Source organism: Bos mutus, chromosome 21, assembly GCF_027580195.1.
Source record: "Bos mutus isolate GX-2022 chromosome 21, NWIPB_WYAK_1.1, whole genome shotgun sequence".
NCBI lineage: Eukaryota > Metazoa > Chordata > Mammalia > Artiodactyla > Bovidae > Bos > Bos mutus.
The window spans coordinates 54,070,430-54,090,815 of NC_091637.1; the positions used below are offsets into that span (position 1 = coordinate 54,070,430).

The window sequence follows — 20,386 nt, forward strand, 5'->3', positions numbered from 1 at the left end:
TCAATTCCTGGTCTGGGAAAATCCCACATGCCATGGTGCAACTAAGTCCAGGAGTCACAACTTTTGAGTCTGTGCTCTAGAGCCAGGGAGTCCTAACGACTGAAGCCCGTGCACCCTAGAGTTTGCTCCTCAACAAGAGAGGCTACCACAATGGGAAACCCAAGTTCCGCAACTGGAGGGTAGCCCCTGCTCACCTCATCTAGAGAAAAGCCTGAGCACAGCTGAAAAGCAATATAAATTAAAAACAAACAAACATGTATACTTCATGTATACGTGGGAAAATACCGAGGGAAAAATGAGTAACTCCCTAAAGTGGCTTAGAATTCGTATTTAAATAGCATCTTATGGGGAAAGAGGAGTGGCAGGCACGAAGGAGAGTAAATGATTTTCAGGGAAGATCAATGGGGTCTTAAAGGATGGGAAGTGTGAGTGATAGATTGTGATGAAGTTTGTTTGGATATGATATGGGCTTTCAGTCTCTTGCTGAGTTAGTTTTCCCTCGTTGATGAAACTCCTGGGGAAGGGATTTATGACAGTTGAGTTCCTTCTGGAGGATCTGCTTTTAGGCAGATAAGTGGCCAGAGAAACCGCACTTGCTTTTTTTTTGAATGCCTTTCGCTCAAAGTAATCAGTATACCAAAAGCAGCACAGGCTGAGGCAGCATGATCTAAACTATAGTCATATTTGGGCTGCCATATTCTGCTACCCTTCACTGGAATAGCAGTGTAAAAAGTAAAATATGAATTGTATTTTTAACTAAAATTTTTGTTACTGAAGTATAGTTGATACATACAGTGTTGTATTACTGCTCTACAGCAAGGTGATTCAGTTACACATATGCATGCATTCTTTTTTAAATATTGTTTTCCATTGAGTATAGTTCTCTGTGCTCTACAGTGGGAACTTGTTTGTCCATTGTATATACAGAAGTTTACATCTGCTAACCCCAACCCCTGACTTGATCCCTCCCTCAGCCCCCTCCCCCTTGACAGCCGCCAGACCATTCTCTATGGCTGTTATTCCATTTCTGTTTAAAATGTGAATGCTAGACGTAATCAAACATAGTTTAATTATTAAACTTACTATTATTCTAAAATTGACTGACAGTAGGATATGATAAATAGCAGTAAGTGCTCTGGGGCCATTTACATGCTCTACCCTCTTTTTAGTGATGTTAAAAATAATATCTGTGCTTTCTCACTCATGTGTAAATGGTTAGAAGAACTTTTTGGAATCATAACCATCATTAAAGCAAAGGAATCGGGACTGCGCTTTGCACTGCACCGCTGTCTCTCTTGGTTTATATTGTCATTTTGCCGCTTCCTTTCCTATTTGGTAGTATTTTGGGTGGTGATTTTTAATCTGATTTCAGGGGCAAATGGAAAAAGTATGCTTTGATTTGCAATTCTCTTCTAGTTGCATCTAAGTATTTTTAAATTTTAATTTTAGGTAGTGAAACAATTTCGTAGTGGTGGTTACAATACTTTGGTGTCTACTTGCGTTGGTGAAGAAGGTTTGGATATCGGAGAAGTTGACCTTATAATATGTTTTGATGCCCAAAAGAGCCCAATTCGTCTTATACAGCGAATGGGTAGAACTGGCCGCAAACGTCAGGGCAGGATTGTTGTTATCCTTGCTGAAGGACGAGAGGAACGCGTAAGTAGACTTGTGGGAGCATAATCTGACAGTCGAAATTTGAGAAACGGAACCTAAAGACAAGTATCAATCTGTTCACATTCAAAGTCCAAGCAATCTGTAGTAATTGTGATTGACTTTTGTTTTCCTTTGTATTAGATACTACCTATTCTTTTCTTGTAGTTAGGAAAATTTTTGACTAGACTCAGCTTCATAACTTTTATCCATATAAAGAACCGTATCTTTGTACTTTAGTATTAATTTAGCAACACATAGATACAAAAATCAAGTATTACCTTGTCTGACTATTTCCCTGTGCTTTTAAGGCTTGTTTTTTTGTGTGTGTTTAGTTGTTGTTTTATTAATAACTACAGTGAGCTGAGAATATTTTTTACATTTTAAAGAGCTGCCTAAATCAGTCAACTAACCCACCATATGCGCCGGGGGTAATATGTAGCCAGCAAAGCCTAAAATATTTACTTTCTGACCCCTTGTGGAAGTTTACTAATGTCTATTCTAAGTGATAAGGCATTGAGTGATATTCATAAGTCTTGGGTGACGGGCCTCCCTAAATATGTTGTACATAATATTATTCTGCATGTGTACACTGAAGTGTTAATAACTTTTATAACTGAGTGGGACTATTTCTGTGGCCAAGTAAATATTTTTAAAATAGTTTTGCATTAAGGAATTTTCATTAATGACAGTAGGTTTAAACAATTGATTTGAAGTGTTTCAGAAACCCTATGAAAATCATCCTGAAAAATGAATTTCTTTTTCCACCAATACTTTGTATGTTACTATAGCATATTCTTATGTAACATCCAATTTATCTATGAGATAATTCTAAAAAATGAGATGTCTGGCAGCTTTTAAAAGTCTATGTATTATCATTGAGTGGAACTGGGTCCTAACTAATTGTATTACCTTAGGCAACTCACTTAACCTCTATTTAAGTGTTAGTTTTCTTATCTGTTAAAAAGTCATAGTGGACCACATTTCATGAGTACCTACTTTGTGTTGGACACTGTTGCAAATGTTTCAGATGCATTGTTTTACTTAAATAATGTCAACAACGCTGTCAGGGCAGTACTAGGGATTTTCTTGTTGTATACAGTAAAGAAAATTGACGTGTAGAGAGATGAAGTAACAAGCTGAAATTAAAAAAATAGTATTTTTTTAAAGCAGTTTATACGTATATATAAATATTAACCTTATTCAAAAACAGCAAGATACTGAATAAAAGACAGACTTTGTTGGTACAATATAGTTACTAAAGTAAGAATAAATCTTGAAATGATTTTCATTAAGACTTAAATAGCCTTCAAATTTAAGACAACATAGATTCTGTTCCTCAAGTATTTAAGTGGATCAGAGTTTAATTTGCTGTTTAGAATAAACTCAGGGTGATATAATAACTACTTGTTATGGCTAGGTGATTATTATAGAAATAAAATGATTTTGCATTTTTTTTTTTGCAGACTTATAATCAAAGTCAGTGCAACAAAAGAAGTATTTATAAAGCTATTTCAGGTAATAGGCAGGTCCTTCATTTTTACCAAGGAAGTCCACGAATGGTTCCTGATGGAGTCAACCCACAGTTACATAAGATGTTCATTACACATGGTGTCTATGAACCAGAGAAGCCTTCTCGGAACTTGCCGCGAAAGTCATCTATCTTTTCCTATAGGAATGGTAAATACAGTTTTTTGCATTTGAGACACACATTTGTTTTTCTGTTATTTGTTAGCAGGTCATATATTGATCTATTCTATGAGAAAATCAACATACATTCTAGTTTGTTATAGGTGTTCACTTTGAGAAGGATAGAAGAGAGATGATTAATGTGGCAAAGGGAACAAGGTACTGGCAATACAGAATGAAAGAAGCTCAGTGTTGGGAAAACTAAAAATATAAGCCCAGAGAATCCGCTTTACAAAATGTAGAAAAGAGGAAAACACTTTTATTATTGAATAAGCACAAAGCCATATTACAGTATGCATTGTAAGCAATCCACCAAGTTAAGAGAAAGAAAGAAATTCCAGCCTGTTCATTTAAACAGTAGTAATCCTTTACCTCATGTTCTTAAGATTTTAACAGTAACTTGTCTTCTCGTAAGAGGACAGCACCATTTGCTGTATGTCCTTTCATTGTTGTTGTTTTAGTTGCTAAGTCGTGTCTGACTCTTTTGCAACCCCATGGACTGTAGCCTCTCCAGGCTCCTCTGGGAATTCCAGGGCAAGAATACTGGAGTGGGTTGCCTTTTCTTTCTCCAGGGCAGTCTTCCTGACCCAGGGCTCGAACCTGCGTCTCCTGCAGTGGCAGGCAGATTCTTACCACAGAGCCACCTGGGAAGCCCATGTTCTTTCATAGTTAATTCCAAATTCACCCAGTAATTGAGGTAGCCATTTGTGTTAGCTAGTTGCCTTTATCCTCATCCTCCCTGGTAGCTCAAACAGTGAGGAATATGCCTGCAGTGTAGGAGACCCAGGTTCAGTCCCTGGGTTGGGAAGATCCCCTGGAGAAGGGAATGGCTACCCACTCCAGTATTTTTGCCTGGAGAATTCCATGGACAGAAGAGTCTGGCAAGGTACAGTCTATGGGGTCACAAACCATAGGTCACAAATCATAGTCTATGGGATCACAAACACAACTGAGCACCTAACACTTATCCAAAGAAATAATAAAACTTCTGTCTCTATGACAAGCAGGTAGGGAGAGCCCAGAGGAAGGTGCCAAGGCTGAACTCCCCAGCTGTCTGGGACATGGGGACACTGTCTTCCTTGATGTTTACATTTCAAAGAGATGTCTCCTAGGTCCTTAAGAAAATCATTTCTGGTTGAAAACCTGGCTAGAGACTTGCTTTTCCTTTACAAAGATTTGCATGCCTATCAGAGAGTTAAATAAAGGATTTAGGAGTATTAATAAGTATCTGTGGAATTGCTTTCAGAGAAATAGGGGGAATTTCTGCAAAGGAGAATTTTTTTTTTTTAATTTACTGTTACACCAGATAGTGGTGAAGTTAGACTAAGCTGGTAATACTGAGCCAGTGAGGAACAAATATTAATACTTTGGTGCCAAGGAGCGTAGTAAGGAGAAGGCTAGTTTAAAAACTGCAGAGATTTTGGTGATATCAAGACAATATCTTAAAATATTAAAGAATCATAAAATATATTGTAAACTTTGGAAGAAACCTCAGGAATCATCCAGTCCAGTTACCTACCAAGGTAGGGATGTTTTCTATAGCATGCCTGTTAAGTGTGTGTGTCTGAGTGTCCAATCTCTAGATCATGTGCGACTCTTTGAGACCCTGTGGACTATAGCCCACCAAGCTCCTCTGTCTGTGGGATTTCCCAGACAAAAATACTGGAGTGGGTTGCTATTTCCCTCTCCATGTCAAATGTATATCAAGCCTCAACTTGAACATCTCTGTTAATGGAAACTGTATTCTTTTATGAGAGTTCCTTCCATTGTTGATAGTACATATAAAAGAAGTTCTTTTGTTAAAAAAAAAATTCTGTCGTATCTTTTTCTCATTGATTTAATTATGGCTTTGTCAACTGAAAAAAATGCACAACATAAAAGTTGAGAATTAGGTTTTATTCAGGGCACTACTGAGGACTATAGCACAGGAAGGAAGCCCCTCAGATAGCTCGGAGGGACTGTTCCACAGAGGCAAGTGGGGGGCCAGGATACATAGGAGTTTTTGCTGAGAAAAAACCCAGTCACTGAACATCAAAAGATTACTTCAAATCCCAGAAAACTAGACCTCTCAAGTTAATGATTTTAGTGCTTTTTTATGTATGGGATGATGCAAGAGTTTCAGCTCACTGAAATTATTCCTTTGATATACATCTTAACTACCTAGGCCAGTATTCTGCTTTTCTCCACTCTGATACGCTCTTAGGGGCAGCTGCAGTGGCTGATGGCCAGTCACCCCAACAACATCCTTTATTTACTGAAATGGCAGGTGGCTTTATTTGCCCACAGCTTCTAGACACAAAAATGGATTTGATCTTTGAGATACCTAGGTCGCACTTTCTTTATATATTTGAAGACAGTACCTCTCAAGTTTGTTCAACTGACTTTTCCACTGGTTTCCATTACTGTGAAGTTTCAGAATTCTTCTCTATCCTGGGCACCTTCTTTGGACTTAGTTAAATTTGTTAACGTTCTTTCCTTTAACTCAGAGCCATTAATCAGTGTTTTGTGGATATGCCTGTTAAACCTAATGCAAATTCACTTAATAGAAATATACGTATCATTTTACAAGACTTTGCCAAATTATGGTTAAAATGAAAAGATAGTGTATATTTGAATTCTCTTGAATAATTAAACTAACAGTATGATCAAAACTTGGTTAGGTTGGTGTACAGTTTTCTTAGTGATCATTTAATTTTTATAGATGTTAATTAACCATATGTTTAGTAATTGCTTCTAAAAATGTTACTAGTTTAGTTCAGTCCCTCAGTACTGTCCGACTCTTTGCAACCCCCTGGACTGCAGCATGCCAGGCCTCCCTGCCCATCACCAACTCCTGGAGTTTACTCAAACTCATGTCCGTTCAGTTGGTGATGCCATCCAACCATTTCCTCTTTCGTCCCCTTCTCCTCCTGCCTTCAATCTTGCCCAGCATCAGGGTCTATTCCAATGAGTCAGTTCTTCACATCAGGTAACCGAAGTATTGGAGTTTCAGCTTCGGCATCAGTCCTTCCAATGAATATTCAGGACTGATTTCCTTTAGGATTGACTGGGTTGATCTCCTTGCAGTCCAAGGGACTCTCAAGAGTCTTCTCCAACACCACAGTTCAAAAGCATCAATTCTTCAGCGCTCAGCTTTCTTTATAGTCCAACTCTCACATCCATATATGACTACATACCTTTGATTAGATGGACCTTTGTTGGCAAAGTAATGTCTCTGCTTTTTAATATGCTGTCTAGGTTGGTCATAACTTTTCTTCCAAGGAGCAAGCATCTTTTAATTTCATGGCTGCAGGCACCATCTGCAGTGATTTTGGAGCCCCCAAAATAAAGTCTGTCACTGCTTCCACTGTTTTCCCATCTATTTGCCATGAAATGATGGGACCAGATGCCATGATCTTAGTTTTCTGAATGTTGAGCTTTAAGCTCAACATTTTCACTCTCCTCTTTCACTTTCATCAACAGGCTCATTAGTTCTTCTTTGCTTTCTGCCTTAAGGGTGGTGTCATCTGCATATCTGGGGTTATTGATATTTCTCGCGGCAATCTTTTTTTTTTTCTCGCGGCAATCTTGATTCCAGCTTGTGCTTCTTCCAGCCCAGCGTTTCTCATAATGTACTCTGCATATAAGTTAAGCAAGGTGACAATATACAGCCTTGACGTACTCCTTTTCCTATTTGGAACCAGTCTGTTGTTCCATGTCCAGATCTAACTGTTGCTTCCTGACCTGCATACAGATTTCTCAAGAAGCAGGTTAGGTGGTCTGGTATTCCCATCTCTTGAAGAATTGTCCAAAATTTGTTGTGGTCCACACAGTCAAAGGCTTTGGCACAGTCAATAGAAGCAGAAGTAGGTATTTTTCTGGAACTCTCTTGCTCTTTTGATGATCCGACGGGTGTTGGCAGTTTGATCTCTGGTTCCTCTGCCTTGTCTAAATCCAGCTTGAACATCTGGAATTTCATGGTTTATGTACTGTTGAAGCCTGGCTTGGGGAATTTTGAGCATTACTTTGCTAGCATGTGAGATGAGTGCAATTGTGCGGTAGTTTGAATGTTCTTTGGCACTGCCTTTCTTTGGGATTGGAATGAAAACTGACCTTTTCCAGTCCTGTGGCCACTGCTGAGTTTTAAAAATTTGCTGGCATATTGAGGGCAACACTTTCACAGCATCATCTTTTAGGATTTGAAATAGCTCAACTGTAATTCCATCACCTCCAGTAGTTTTGTTCATAGTTTTGCTTCCTAAGGCCCACTTGACTTCACATTCCAGGATGTCTGGCTCTAGGTGAATGATCCCACGATTGTGATTATCTGGGTCGTGAAGATCTGTTTTGTATAGTTCTTCTGTGTATTCTTGCCACCTCTTCTTAACTCTTCTGCTTCTGTTAGGTCCATACCATTCCTGTCCTTCACTGTGCCTATCTTTGTATGAAATGTTCCCTCGGCATCTCTGATTTTCTTGAAGAGATCTCTGGACTTTCCCACTTTTATTGTTTTCCTCTATTTCTTTGCACTGGTCTCTGAGGAAGGCTTTCTTATATTACTGGCTCATGTACATTTTTCTATGCTTTTCTTCTTCCATTTTCTCTGATTTTTCAAGTGTGAGTGATTCATCTTGCTAATAAGGTAGTATGTATAAATACCATCTTTTATATATTTGTATATGATTCATTTAGGCTAGAGGTCTGAATATATTTAATGTGACCAGGAGAAGGAAATAAGTTTCTATTTCAAAAGTCTCAGTGCCTCAGATTGCTAGATCTGAGGAAACCTGAGAGATCACCTAATTTAAACCCCTTATTTTGCAAAAGCTTTCATGTAATATTTGGGAATACCTACGACAGAAGTTTCCTGATTTCCAATTCAGTACCTTTCTGATTTCTTTTTCTTCCCTCATCTTTACTGGGACCTGAGTTACAGCTTAATATTTTTTCATCCTTTCCATGTTGGTGGTTATTTTCCTTTACAAAGATTATGAACTAATAAAGGATTAATTTATTATGCATTTTTTAAAAGTATGTTATCATGTCATTTTTTAAAGCAGTAGGTCTTTCTTGTCCTTTTTAAACTGTCGTCCCACCCCACCCCACATTTAAGGCTTTAACTCTTTTTAGTCTTTGCATCTCTCCCGCATCCATAACAGATTCAGATAGCTTTCTGATAGTGTTAAGATAGAATCATGATGCTAGCTTTCTTTTGTAAGTTGTCTGTTTCCTTCCAGGTCTTAGACAACAAAATAGAGAGAGTCCAAAGGAATACAAGACTGAGAGCTGCCTGGTGATGTTTTGTTAACGAGGTTAGCTGTAGTTGGAAGGGTCCCCTAGTACGTACTTTCAAAAAGGTGAGAGAAGTTTAGGAGATGTGTAGAAACAGGAAGTAATAACCAGAGTGTTTATATGAAGAAAGCGAATTTTAAGGAATAGAATTAGTGGTTGAGCAGAAACAGGTAGAGAGTTTGAGTTGATGTCTTTTATTTTGTGTTTGTCTAGCAGATTTTTTTTAAACCTGTTTTGACTTATTTTTTAAATTTCTAGGAATAAAGCAGAGTAATTCAAAAGACGATTGGTTCTTATCAGAAGAAGAATTTAAATTATGGAATAGACGATATAGATTAAGAGACACTGATGAAATTCAGCAAATAACATTGCCTCAAGTTCAGTTTCTATCTTTACACAACGAAGAGAACAGACCAGTAAGTTAAATGTGTTTTCAGATGTTCTTTATAGTGACTATGCAATAGCTTTGGGAGTAAAGAGAATGAATATGCATGATCAGAAGGTCAAAAATTAAGAATGTAAGCAGTTTAAAACTGAATATTTTTAGTTTAAAATATTTTAACTTTAATTTTAACAGTTTAAAAAAGAATATTAAAGAATAGTCTGTCTTGGTAAAACTCAGTATTTCTTATTGTATATATATTTTTATATGACTATAATATATTTACATAAATTCTGACTTTATGACTTTCTTCATATGAATATTTCTGTGTAGGTATAATTTTTATGATTGTTATGTTACTCTGTGATATACCGTACTTTAACTATTTCTCTGTTGTGTTTTAGAGCTATTTTCAGTATATTACTAGTATAAAATTAGGCTTTTATGAATGTCTTTGTACAAACTGCTTTTTACTTTTTGTTTTGAAATTAGAGTAAAACTTTAAATTGAATAATATTTTATTATGAACAAATTATTGATGAGCATAAGGAAAGTCAAACAGATTGATCAGAGGTTACATATGTACCCAGAGAAATAGAAAAACAACTTCAAGGAAGATACCTTTGAGAAGATTTATAGGGCTTGAAATACTTGGCTTTGAAAATCTATATTTTTTTCACTAACAGGGAAAGTGAGGAATGGCAGCAGGCATGATGAATTGAGATCAGTATCACTGAGAGATTATGAATACCTCTTTATTAGATTATAGAACGTAATCTAGCAAAAACTCTTAACATGGAATTATATAACAGGAATATGTCCAAGTAGTAACTCATCTAATATTTATTTATTTATGTATTTTATTTCTAATGACATAGTTTTCTTTCTGGTTGTACAAGCAATACATGTAACAGTTATTTTTAAGATGTATTTAAAAGGACATCTTTGTACTTCATAAAGTTATTTTATTTTTTCACCTGAAATGCTAGTTGAAAATACCTAAGTGAATTAAAATTATTTACAGTATTATCTGTAAATTATTATTATCTGTATATTATTATCTGTATATTATCTGTATATTAAGATTATATATATATTATATATATATTATATTATATATATTATATTATATATATTATTATATTATTATATATATATTATATTATATTATATTATTATATTATATTATTATATTATATATTTTTTAAATAGATATATTATATATATAAAATCTGATTATCTGTATATTAAGTATTTTTTAAATCAGTGTGTGAAATCTGAGTATGTGTGTTTTTTGTTATGTTAAATGATTGTTAATCAAGACTGAAGAACCAACCGTTGGAATTCGTCAACTGTCTCTCTCTGAATGGAGATTATGGCAGGATCATCCTTTGCCTACATATCAAGTCGACCATTCAGATCGATGTCACCATTTCATAAATATTATGCAAATGATAGAAGGAATGAGACATGAAGAGGTAGGAGCCTACTTTAACTTTCTTTTGCTGGCATGACAGTGAAACTAGAATACTTTAGTCTTCTTAATTTGAAGTCATTATTATAAGAAACAAGTATTTATTATAAATAATCATAGCTAAACTATTTTGTTTTTCTATGTAGCTTCTTGTGATCTCAGTGGACTAGTTTTCTATCTTCGGAGAAGTAGGCCTAATTAGAAGAATGCCGTCTGTGAATATTGATAGACAAGAGTGAAATTTTAATGTATTTAATGGCTAAAGGGAGCTTCCCTGGTGACTCAGATGGTAAAGCATCTGCCTACAATGCGGGAGACCTGGGTTCAATCCCTCATTCAGGAAGATCTCCTGGAGAAGGAAATGGCAACCCACTCCAGTATTCTTGCCTTGAAAATCCCACAGACAGAGGGGCCTGGTAGGCTACAGTCCATGGGGTCCCAAAGAGTCGGACACGACTGAGCGACTTCACTTTCTCTTTCATTGGCTAAAGGGGATCAAGACCATCCCCAAGAAAAAGAAATGCAAAAAAGGCAAAATGATTGTCTGAGGAGGCCTTACAAAAAGCTATGAGAAGAAGAGAAGCTAAAGGCAAAGGAGAAAAGGAAAGATATACCCATTTGAATGCAGAGTTACAAAGAACAACATTGAGAGATAAGAAAGCCGTCCTCAGTGATCAATGCAAAGAAATAGAAGAAAACAATAGCAAGGGAAAGACTAGAGATCTCTTCAAGAAAATTAGAGATACCGAGGGAACATTTCATACAAAGATGGGCACAATAAAGGACAGAAATGGTATGGACCTAACAGAAGCAGAAGATATTAAGAGGTGGCAAGAATACACAGAAGAACTGTGCAAAAAAGATCTTCATGACCCAGATAATCATGGTATGACCATTCACTTAGAGCCAGACATACTGGAATGCTAAGTCAAGTGGGCCTTAGGAGGTATCACTATGAACAGAACTACTGGAGGTGATGGAATTCCACTTGAGCTATTTCAAATCCTAAAAGATGATGCCGTGAAAGTGCTGCCCTCAATATGCCAGCAAATTTTTAAAACTCAGCAGTGGCCACAGGACTGGAAAAGGTCAGTTTTCATTCCAATCCCAAAGAAAGGCAATGCCAAAGAATGCTCAAACTACTGCACAATTGCACTCATCTCACACACTGGCAAAGTAATGCTCAAAATTCTCCAAGCCAGGCTTCAACAGTACATAAACCATGAAATTCCAGATGTTCAAGCTGGATTTAGACAAGGCAGAGGAACCAGAGATCAAATTGCCAACACCCGTCGGATCATCAAAAGAGCAAGAGAGTTCCAGAAAAATACCTACTTCTGCTTCTATTGACTGTGCCAAAGCCTTTGACTGTGTGGACCACAACAAACTTTGGACAATTCTTCAAGAGATGGGAATACCAACCACCTGACCTGCTTCTTGAGAAATCTGTATGCAGGTCAGGAAGCAACAGTTAGATCTGGACATGGAACAACAGACTGGTTCCAAATAGGAAAAGGAGTACGTCAAGGCTGTATATTGTCACCCTGCTTATTTAACTTATATGCAGAGTACATCATGAGAAACGCTGGGCTGGAAGAAGCACAAGCTGGAATCAAGATTGCCGGGAGAAATATCAATAACTTCAGATATGCAGATGACAGCACCCTTAGGGCAGAAAGCAAAGAAGAACTAATGAGCCTGTTGATGAAAGTAAAAGAGGAGAGTGAAAAAGTTGGCTTAAAGCTCAACATTCAGAAAACTAAGATCATGGCATCTGGTCCCATCACTTCATGGCAAATAGATGGGGAAACAGTGGAAGCAGTGACAGACTTTATATTTGGGGGCTCCAAAATCACTGCAGATGGTGCCTGCAGCCATGAAATTAAAAGATGCTTGCTCCTTGGAAGAAAAGTTATGACCAACCTCGACAGCGTATTAAAAAGCAGAGACGTTACTTTGCTGACAAAAGTCAATCTATGGTTTTCCTGTAGTCATGTATGGATGTGAGAGTTGGACTGTAAAGAAAGCTGAGCGCCAAAGAATTGATGCTTTTAACTGTGGTGTTGGAGAAGACTCTTGAGAGTCCCTTGGACTATAAGGAGATCCAACCAGTCCATCCTAAAGGAGATCAGTCCTGAGTGTTCATTTTAAGGACTGATGTTGAAGCTGAAACTCCAATCCTTTGGCCACCTGATGGGAAGAACTGACTCATTTGAGAAGACCCTGATGCTGGGAAAGATTGCGGGCAGGAGGAGGAGAGTATGGAGGATGAGATGGTTGGATGGCATCACCGACTCAATGGACATGAGTTTGAGTAAACTCTGGGAGTTGGTGATGGACAGGGATGCCTGGCATGCTGCAGTCCATGGGGTCGCAAAGAGTCAGACACAACTGAGCAACTGAACTGAACTGAATGGCTTAAAAAAATGTTTTTTGGTTGTGCCGCATAACTTGTAGGATCTTTGTTCCCAGACCAGGGATTGAACCCACGCCCTGGCAGTGAGAACACCAAGTCCTAACCACTAGATCTCCAGAGAATTCCTATTTAATGATTTATATAAATGTTTGTAAAGCAAATTTAGTATTCTTGTTTGATCTGTTGAAATTTCTGTATCATACAGGTCATTTGGTATGTCTCCTTTATCCTGTTGGTAGTTTAGAGAATTAGTGATTCCTTGAGTAACTTCCTGATGATTGTTCTTTGAGAGAGTCAGAATGGTGAACCTATTGTGAGTGTGAAATCCAAAATGCCTGGGTTAGAATCTTACTTTTTGCATCTGCTTAACCTCTTTGTGCCTAAGTTTCATCTGTAAATTGGGAATAATGATTCTTTTGTCACAAGGTTGTTTTAGGGATTAAGTACATGTAAAGCAATTAGAATAATACCTGGCACATAGTAATTACTTGATATATTGTAGCTGCTAATTTTATTATTAGCTGTTGTTCATGAATACATGTAAATAAAGTAATTATTTATAGATCCCTACAAGTGAAAAACGGTGTTTGTAATCCTGTTTTATGTGTTAATTAAATTCGTACTTTCTACCAATAGTTGTCATGGGCCTCTCATGTACTCAGTACTGGGATGTGCCAGCAAAGGCTGTGCATCAGAGTAGCACATTTATTTAGTGCCTTCTATATGGCATGGTCTGTTCTAGGCCCCATGGCTACACTGGTTAAGAAGACAGATTAAATATTCTGTAGGGAGCATATATCCTAGTAGGGTGACAGACATTCTGACATTAATATTTATTGTTTTTATTATACAGAAAGTGGAGAGTTAACTGCTTAAGTTCCTGAATAGTAGAGGAATCCTGAGTAAAGTGGCATTTTGTGGCAAGAGGGAAGGATGAGTCAGGGATGGTGGAGACTGTAGTTTTAGATTTAGATATAAGACGTGGAAATTCATGAGAAGAGTTCTTGAGAAATTTTTTTTAAATAGCATATTCTAGCTTACAGCCTAGAAGACATATGGGTACCATTATTTCAAATGTTCTAAAAGCTGTTCTTAGTTTATCTTCATCAAGAGAGTAAATTTCACAGAAGTATGTGTTTCTCATTTATATATGTTAATTTCTTAAATATCTTTTTTAAGAAGTTAGAATCATTGTTGAGTTAAATGTTAGGAAAAAGTATAATATTTTATATATTAATTAAATTTATACTTTCTACAAATATTTATCGTGGCTCTCGGGAATACAGAACTATTAACTGATAAAAGATAATTTGTGATAATTTCACAGTAATGTTTATAATTTTGTTTGACTTAGAATAATTTTTAAGGTAAAATCATTTGAATAATGCAATATTGTTTGGGAAATATTTTAACAGAATAAAGCTCATCTCTTAGAATTTTTGTTTGTTTTATATTGCTTTCTTGTGACTTTCATTTTCCTTCTTTATAGGGAGAATGCAGCTATGAATCAGAAATTAAATCTTACTTACGAATGGAAGATGTTAGCTCAGCGTCTAGTGCTCTGAGAAATGAATATAATTCTTTTGCCGATGGCACCTTTACAAATAACAGGAAGTCTTCATTTGCAAATATAAATCACAGGAAATCAGTCTCAATGACAGAATCTGATGAAGAATGTACTGAAATTTTTAAACAAATTCCTATCAAATCTACTAAAATTCCTTCTTTAAAAAAAAAGGCTTCTGAAAACCTGAAAAAGGATCAGTCTAAAAAGGAAAATAAGGATGTTGTCATGGAGCCTTTAGATACTGATGACAGTCCTACCACTGAACACATTCTTCAGGTAGACCCACGAAATGGTGAAAGGGTATCAGATACAGGTGAAGTCACTGCCACATGTGCTGTCAGTGAAAATGGAGGTAATCCGTCGTGTGGATTACTAACGGATTGTCAGTTTACAATTAAATCTACTGGTTCATTTACTGGAAGTTTTTTTGATTCTGGTTATAACAGTTACAGTGATGAGAAATCTTTTTCAGCTAGCTTATTTCTTTCATTTGAGGGTGAGCTTGATATAGCGAAAACAGATGACCAATTTTTTCATTGTCATTCATTAACAAAAGAGGTGCTAGCTAATGTAGAGAGATTTTTATCACATTCTCCTCCGCCTCTCAGTGGACTATCAGATTTGGAAAATGAAATTTCTGAGGGTTCTGCACTTGAAAACTTGGTTTTTCTACCCTACTCAGAGTGCTTACAGAATGATAAATCTACCAATTTAATGGCATGTTCAGCTGTAAATTCTCAACAGAATTTAAAGTTTATTACTCATCCTTCTGAAAAAACTTGCGTTTATGGTACAACTAATGATAAGATTTCTGATGAGCCAAGCTTCTGTGACTCTGATAAAGTACATAAAGATAGTAAAAATGAACATTTAGTGTCCAGCAATCAAATTCAAATAAACATCAGCCCTTCAAAGGATTTTGCTGAAGAAAAGAATCATGATGTTGATAACAGTGACCTCCCAATATTGCATACTGCTCAGGATGAAAGTTTATTATTATTTGAAGATGTTAATACGGAGTTTAATGATGTGAGCCCTCCTCCCTTGAACAGTAAATGTGAATCTTTAGGTATATCAGACAGAACTGCTGTAAGTGAAATGGCACCAGTCTCTCAGTTCTTCATTTCTGATGAACTTTTGTTAGAGAATGATTCTGAACCCCAAGATCAAATTGTCTGTGATACTAATAGTTGGAAATCTCATGAAGGTTTGAGAGGTAGACATGAGGGGAAATTGAATAATGATGAAAACAGTTTTGACTGCTCTAAGGATTTATTTTCTGTTACTTTTGATTTAGGATTTTGTAGTACAGGTTCTGAGGATGAAGTAGTGGACCATGCATCAGATACAAATAATGAAATTTTAGATGATCTACCTGGAAGGCGTTTAGATATTAAGCAGATAAATAGTACAAATTGTGTTTCAAATCAAGCAGTCATGTCAGGAGCCCATGTTGATAACTCTACAAGTGTAACAACTACTCACCCATCAAGTGAAGATAAGCAGACTCCAGCTTTTTCATGTTTTTCAATGAATGCAACAAAAAGTAAAGAATTTATGTCTCCTAGTTACTCTCAGTTTTTGTTGCCAGTAGGAGAGAAAGTTATGAGCACACCACTTTCTGAATCAAATATATTGAACTCATTTTCTAAGAAGAGAATGGAAATGGCTAAAAAGTCAGGTTCTAACATGGGGAAAGTAAATCTACACAGTTTCAAAGAAACATTGAATTCCACTTTTGGTGATTCAGGACTTTCTACAGGAAAGTATAAAAGCAAGAAACAAATCAGTCTGCATCAAGCCTGCCATTCTACTGAAGGTAAGATTCCAAATTTATAAAGCACACATTTTCTAGAATATTTATTTTGGATCAGATTCTATAATTTTTATAAAATGTAATTTCTCAGTGTATGATATATTGAATTAGATAATTAATGTACTATATAGTCCTTATGTTGTTGTTTATTGATACAGGATTTATTTTTTTCTCCATGTATTTATGGCATGCATGCCACAGGAAGGTACTGTGCTAGGCACTGCAAAACAGAAGTGTAAGATTTGGCTCTAGCCCTTAATTGTAAAACACAAACAATTGTGTGACATATAAATTTGAAAAGATATGAGTAAAATATGGAAATAACTACCAGATGAATAATAAGATGGTGGACATTTAGGTTCAGAAGATGAAAGCATTTTGAACTGGTTTAGATTGAAAATGTTGACTTCTAATGTAGGTTTTTATTTTGGCTCCTTGGGAATATTAATGATTTGGATGTGTTGAAGATAATCAAAAGAGAATTTGGATGTTGTAAAATGATGAAAGCAAAGGGAAAGAAGGAAAGTGTAAAGTTTTTGGGGGTAGTATAAAGTAGGGGATTTATATGACAAAATTCAGAAATAAGACTGTACTTAAAAAATTGAGATAAGGTCATAGAAGATCTATAGGAATCTCTGGATTTGTATAATCTAATTCTATAGAAAATCCAGAAAATAGATGATTTAAATACCAGTGATTTATATATCAAAAATATAATGATTTAAATATCCTTTAGATCCTGTTATAGAACTCAACTCTAGTTTATGCACAGATTATTATAAAAGGCCATTTATGAATTTTACTCTTTATGGCTAAGGAAAAAGAATAGTTAATAGCATAAAATGAGAATTTCCTCTGTAAATCTTATGATTCATTAATGTTTTAAGATAAAAACTTGTAAGTTCTGGACATACAGTTAATTTTTAAAAACTAACTTGTCTACATACTTTTGGATATACTCTGACACTTTTTTTACTAAGTATGTTGCCTAGGTCCTTTAATATTTAACACCTTTATATTAACTGTTTGTTAATGAGTGAGATAATTTTTCTGTCTTTGTGTCAGATTTGCATTAAAACTTTTTTTCTTGCATTGTACTTAATGACTAACCATGGGCAATATAATTCTGAATACATAGCCATTAAGGAACTATTTATTAGTAATTTTTTTTTAGTATTTGTTATTCCATTTAATTGAAATAGAAGATTTAGGATCATTTACCGTGTTATATATACACAATAATCTGTCTAGGTAGATATTTTATAAGCACAGAGCATAAGGAGAAATATACTGTGTGAGTTTGTATTAGGTTTTTTAACTGCTGTGTAAAAAATTACTCCCCCTAATTTAGTGGCTTAAGATAGCATTTATCTCACAGTTTCTGTAGTTTAGGAATTTCAGAGTTGCTTAACTGGGTCATTCTGGTTTAGACTTTCTCATGGGATTATAGTCAAGATTTCACTTGAGGTTGCAGTCATCTGAAGACCTGACTGGGCATGTAAAATCTGCTTCCAAAATGGTTTATTTGAAAGCGAGAACGGTTGATGGGAAGCACACAGGAATCTCAGGTCCATAGTAATTCTAAAATCTAGCAGAACCAAGATTGAAAGTTTTTTGATTAGTACTCAAAGCCCCCATAATTCTCCGTGGTTCTTGGCTCTATCCTCTGGATGCCTAGTCCAGTTTCCAAACAGATAGCACTTGTGGGGCTTTCTCAGGTTTTACCAGTTTCTTCTGGTAAAAATTTGGGGATCCAAAGGCCTCTTCATTTTGTACTGCCTCTGCCCCTTTTAAGTTGTAGCTGGCTGTGGGTTTTTTCCTCATCTAATTGTCATAAATATTTGTGGATCTCTTGTGAATCTTATTTGAGGTTCATTCTGTTAGATACTAGCCATGTCCACAGATCTTTCGGAGGTAGGTTCTTCTCTAACTTTGGCTTCTGCTGAGTTGTGTAAAGATAGTTCCTTAATCTTCTTAGAAGATCTGTTGTTTGAGAGGGAATGTAAGAGACATCTTTAAAATGTTTAGAGTACCATCCGACTGAATGGTACTCTGTGGCACCACCTTTGATCTTTCTGAGGTCTTAAAGCATTTACAATTACACCCTCAGCATCATCTGGACTGTAGTTTCCTGGAAGTCTTCTAGATTAGGTCTTTGCCTGGAAGATTTCGTAATTTAACATTGTTTGCTATCTGGAGAAGCTGGTAATTTTCAAAACCAGCAAGTCTCAACTGTTTCATGTTCTGATTGACTGATTGATTTGCTGTGCCAGGTCTTAGTTGGGACCCGTGGGATCTTTAACTGCTGGCATGCAAGCTCTTAGTTGTGGCACGTGGGATCTAGTTCCAGGGATCGAACCTGAGCCCCTACATTGGAAGCGCAGAGTTTTAGCTACTGGACCACCAGGAAAGTTCCCCTGTTTCCTGTTTAACATACTTTCTTTAATTCCTCTCTCTCCTTTCACATTTAAACAAGAAGCATGCTGCTGCTGCTAAGTCGCTTCAGTCATGTCCGACTCTGTGCGACCCCACAGACAGCAGCCCACCAGGCTCCGCCATCCCTGGGATTCTCCAGGCAAGAACACTGGAGTGGGTTGCCACTTCCTTCTCCAATGCATGAAAGTGAAAAGGGAAAGTGAAGCCGCTCAGTCGTGTCTAACTCTTAGCGACCCTAAGGACTGCAGCCTACCAGGCTCCTCCGTCCACAGGATTTTCCAGGTGATACTTAAACACGTCTGGGAATCTTCTTGCTTAGAGCACCTCCTTCATTTTTGTTGTTGAGTTGCTCAGTTATGTCCGACTCTTTGAACCCCCATAGACTGTAGACTCCTCTGTCCTTCACTGTCTTCCAGAGTTTGCTCAATTTCATGTCCATTGCATCGGTGATGCTATCTAATCATCTCATCCTCTGCCATCCCCTTCCCTTTTGCCTTCAATCTTTCCCAGCATCAGGGTCTTTCCCAAGGAATCGACTCTGCATCAGGTGGCCAAAGTATTGGAGCTTCACCTTCAGCATCAGTCCTTCCAATGACTTCAGGGTTGATTTCCCTTAGGACTGACTGGTTTGATATCCCTACAGTCCAAGGGACTCTCAAGGGTCTTCTCCAGCACCACAGTTCAAAAGTACCAATTCTGCGGCTCTCGGCCTTCTTTATGCTCCAACTCTCACATCTGTACATGACTACTGGAAAAATTATAGCTTTAACTAGATGTATCTTTGTTGGCAAAGTAATGTCTCTGCTTTTTAATACGCTGTCTAGGTTTGTAATAGCTTTCCTTCCAAGGAACAGTTCAGTTCAGTTCAGTCACTCAGTCGTGTCCGACTCTTTGCAACCCCATGAATCGCAGAATGCCAGGCCTCCCTATCCATCACCAACTCCCGGAGTTCACTCAGACTCATGTCCATTGAGTCAGTAACGCCATCCAGCCGTCTCATCCTCTGTCATCCCCTTCTCCTCTTGCCCCCAATCCCTCCCAGCATCAGAGTCTTTTCCAAAGAGTCAACTCTTCGCATGAGGTGGCCAAAGTACTGGAGTTTCAGCTTTAGCATCATTCCTTCCAAAGAAATCCCAGGACTGATCTCCTTTAGGATGGACTGGTTGGATCTCCTTGCAGTCCAAGGCACTCTCAAGAGTCTTCTCCAACACCAGAGTTCAAAAGCATCAATTCTTCTGCGCTCAGATTTCTTCACAGTCCAACTCTCACATCCATATATGACCCCAGGAAAAACCATAGCCTTGACTAGACGGACCTCTGTTGGCAAAGTAATGTCTCTGCTTTTCAATATGCTATCTAGGTTGGTCATAACTTTCCTTCCAAGGAGTAAGCGTCTTTTAATTTCATGGCTGCAGTCACCATCTGCAGTGATTTTGGAGCCCAGAAAAATAAAGTCTGACACTGTTTCCACTGTTTCCCCATCTATTTCCCATGAAGTGATGGGACTAGTTGCCGTGATCTTAGTTTTCTGAATGTTGAGATGTAAGCCAGTTCTTTCACTCTTCTCTTTTACTCTCATCAAGAGGCTCTTTAGTTCCTCTTCGCTTTCCGCCACTAGTGTGGTGTCATCTGCATATCTGAGATGGTTGATATTTTCTCCCAGCTTGTGCTTCTTCCAGCCCAGC

General features: G+C 37.1%; 1 protein-coding gene across 5 annotated transcripts in view; it reads left to right on the forward strand.

Annotated features, from left to right (window-relative positions):
* FANCM (FA complementation group M) overlaps positions 1-20,386 on the forward strand; it is a 108,979-nt gene that overhangs the window by 25,640 nt on the left and 62,953 nt on the right. For 4 of the 5 annotated variants that reach the window (XM_070358801.1, XM_070358800.1, XM_005892591.3 and 1 more), the window contains exons 10-14: positions 1,450-1,656; positions 3,117-3,330; positions 8,869-9,026; positions 10,315-10,470; positions 14,372-16,268. In XM_070358801.1, coding sequence (XP_070214902.1) covers positions 1,450-1,656; positions 3,117-3,330; positions 8,869-9,026; positions 10,315-10,470; positions 14,372-16,268 — 2,632 coding nt within the window. Of the gene's footprint in view, positions 1-1,449; positions 1,657-3,116; positions 3,331-8,868; positions 9,027-10,314; positions 10,471-10,612; positions 14,083-14,371; positions 16,269-20,386 lie in introns of those variants that run through there. The other variant, XM_070358803.1, reaches the window with a different exon arrangement.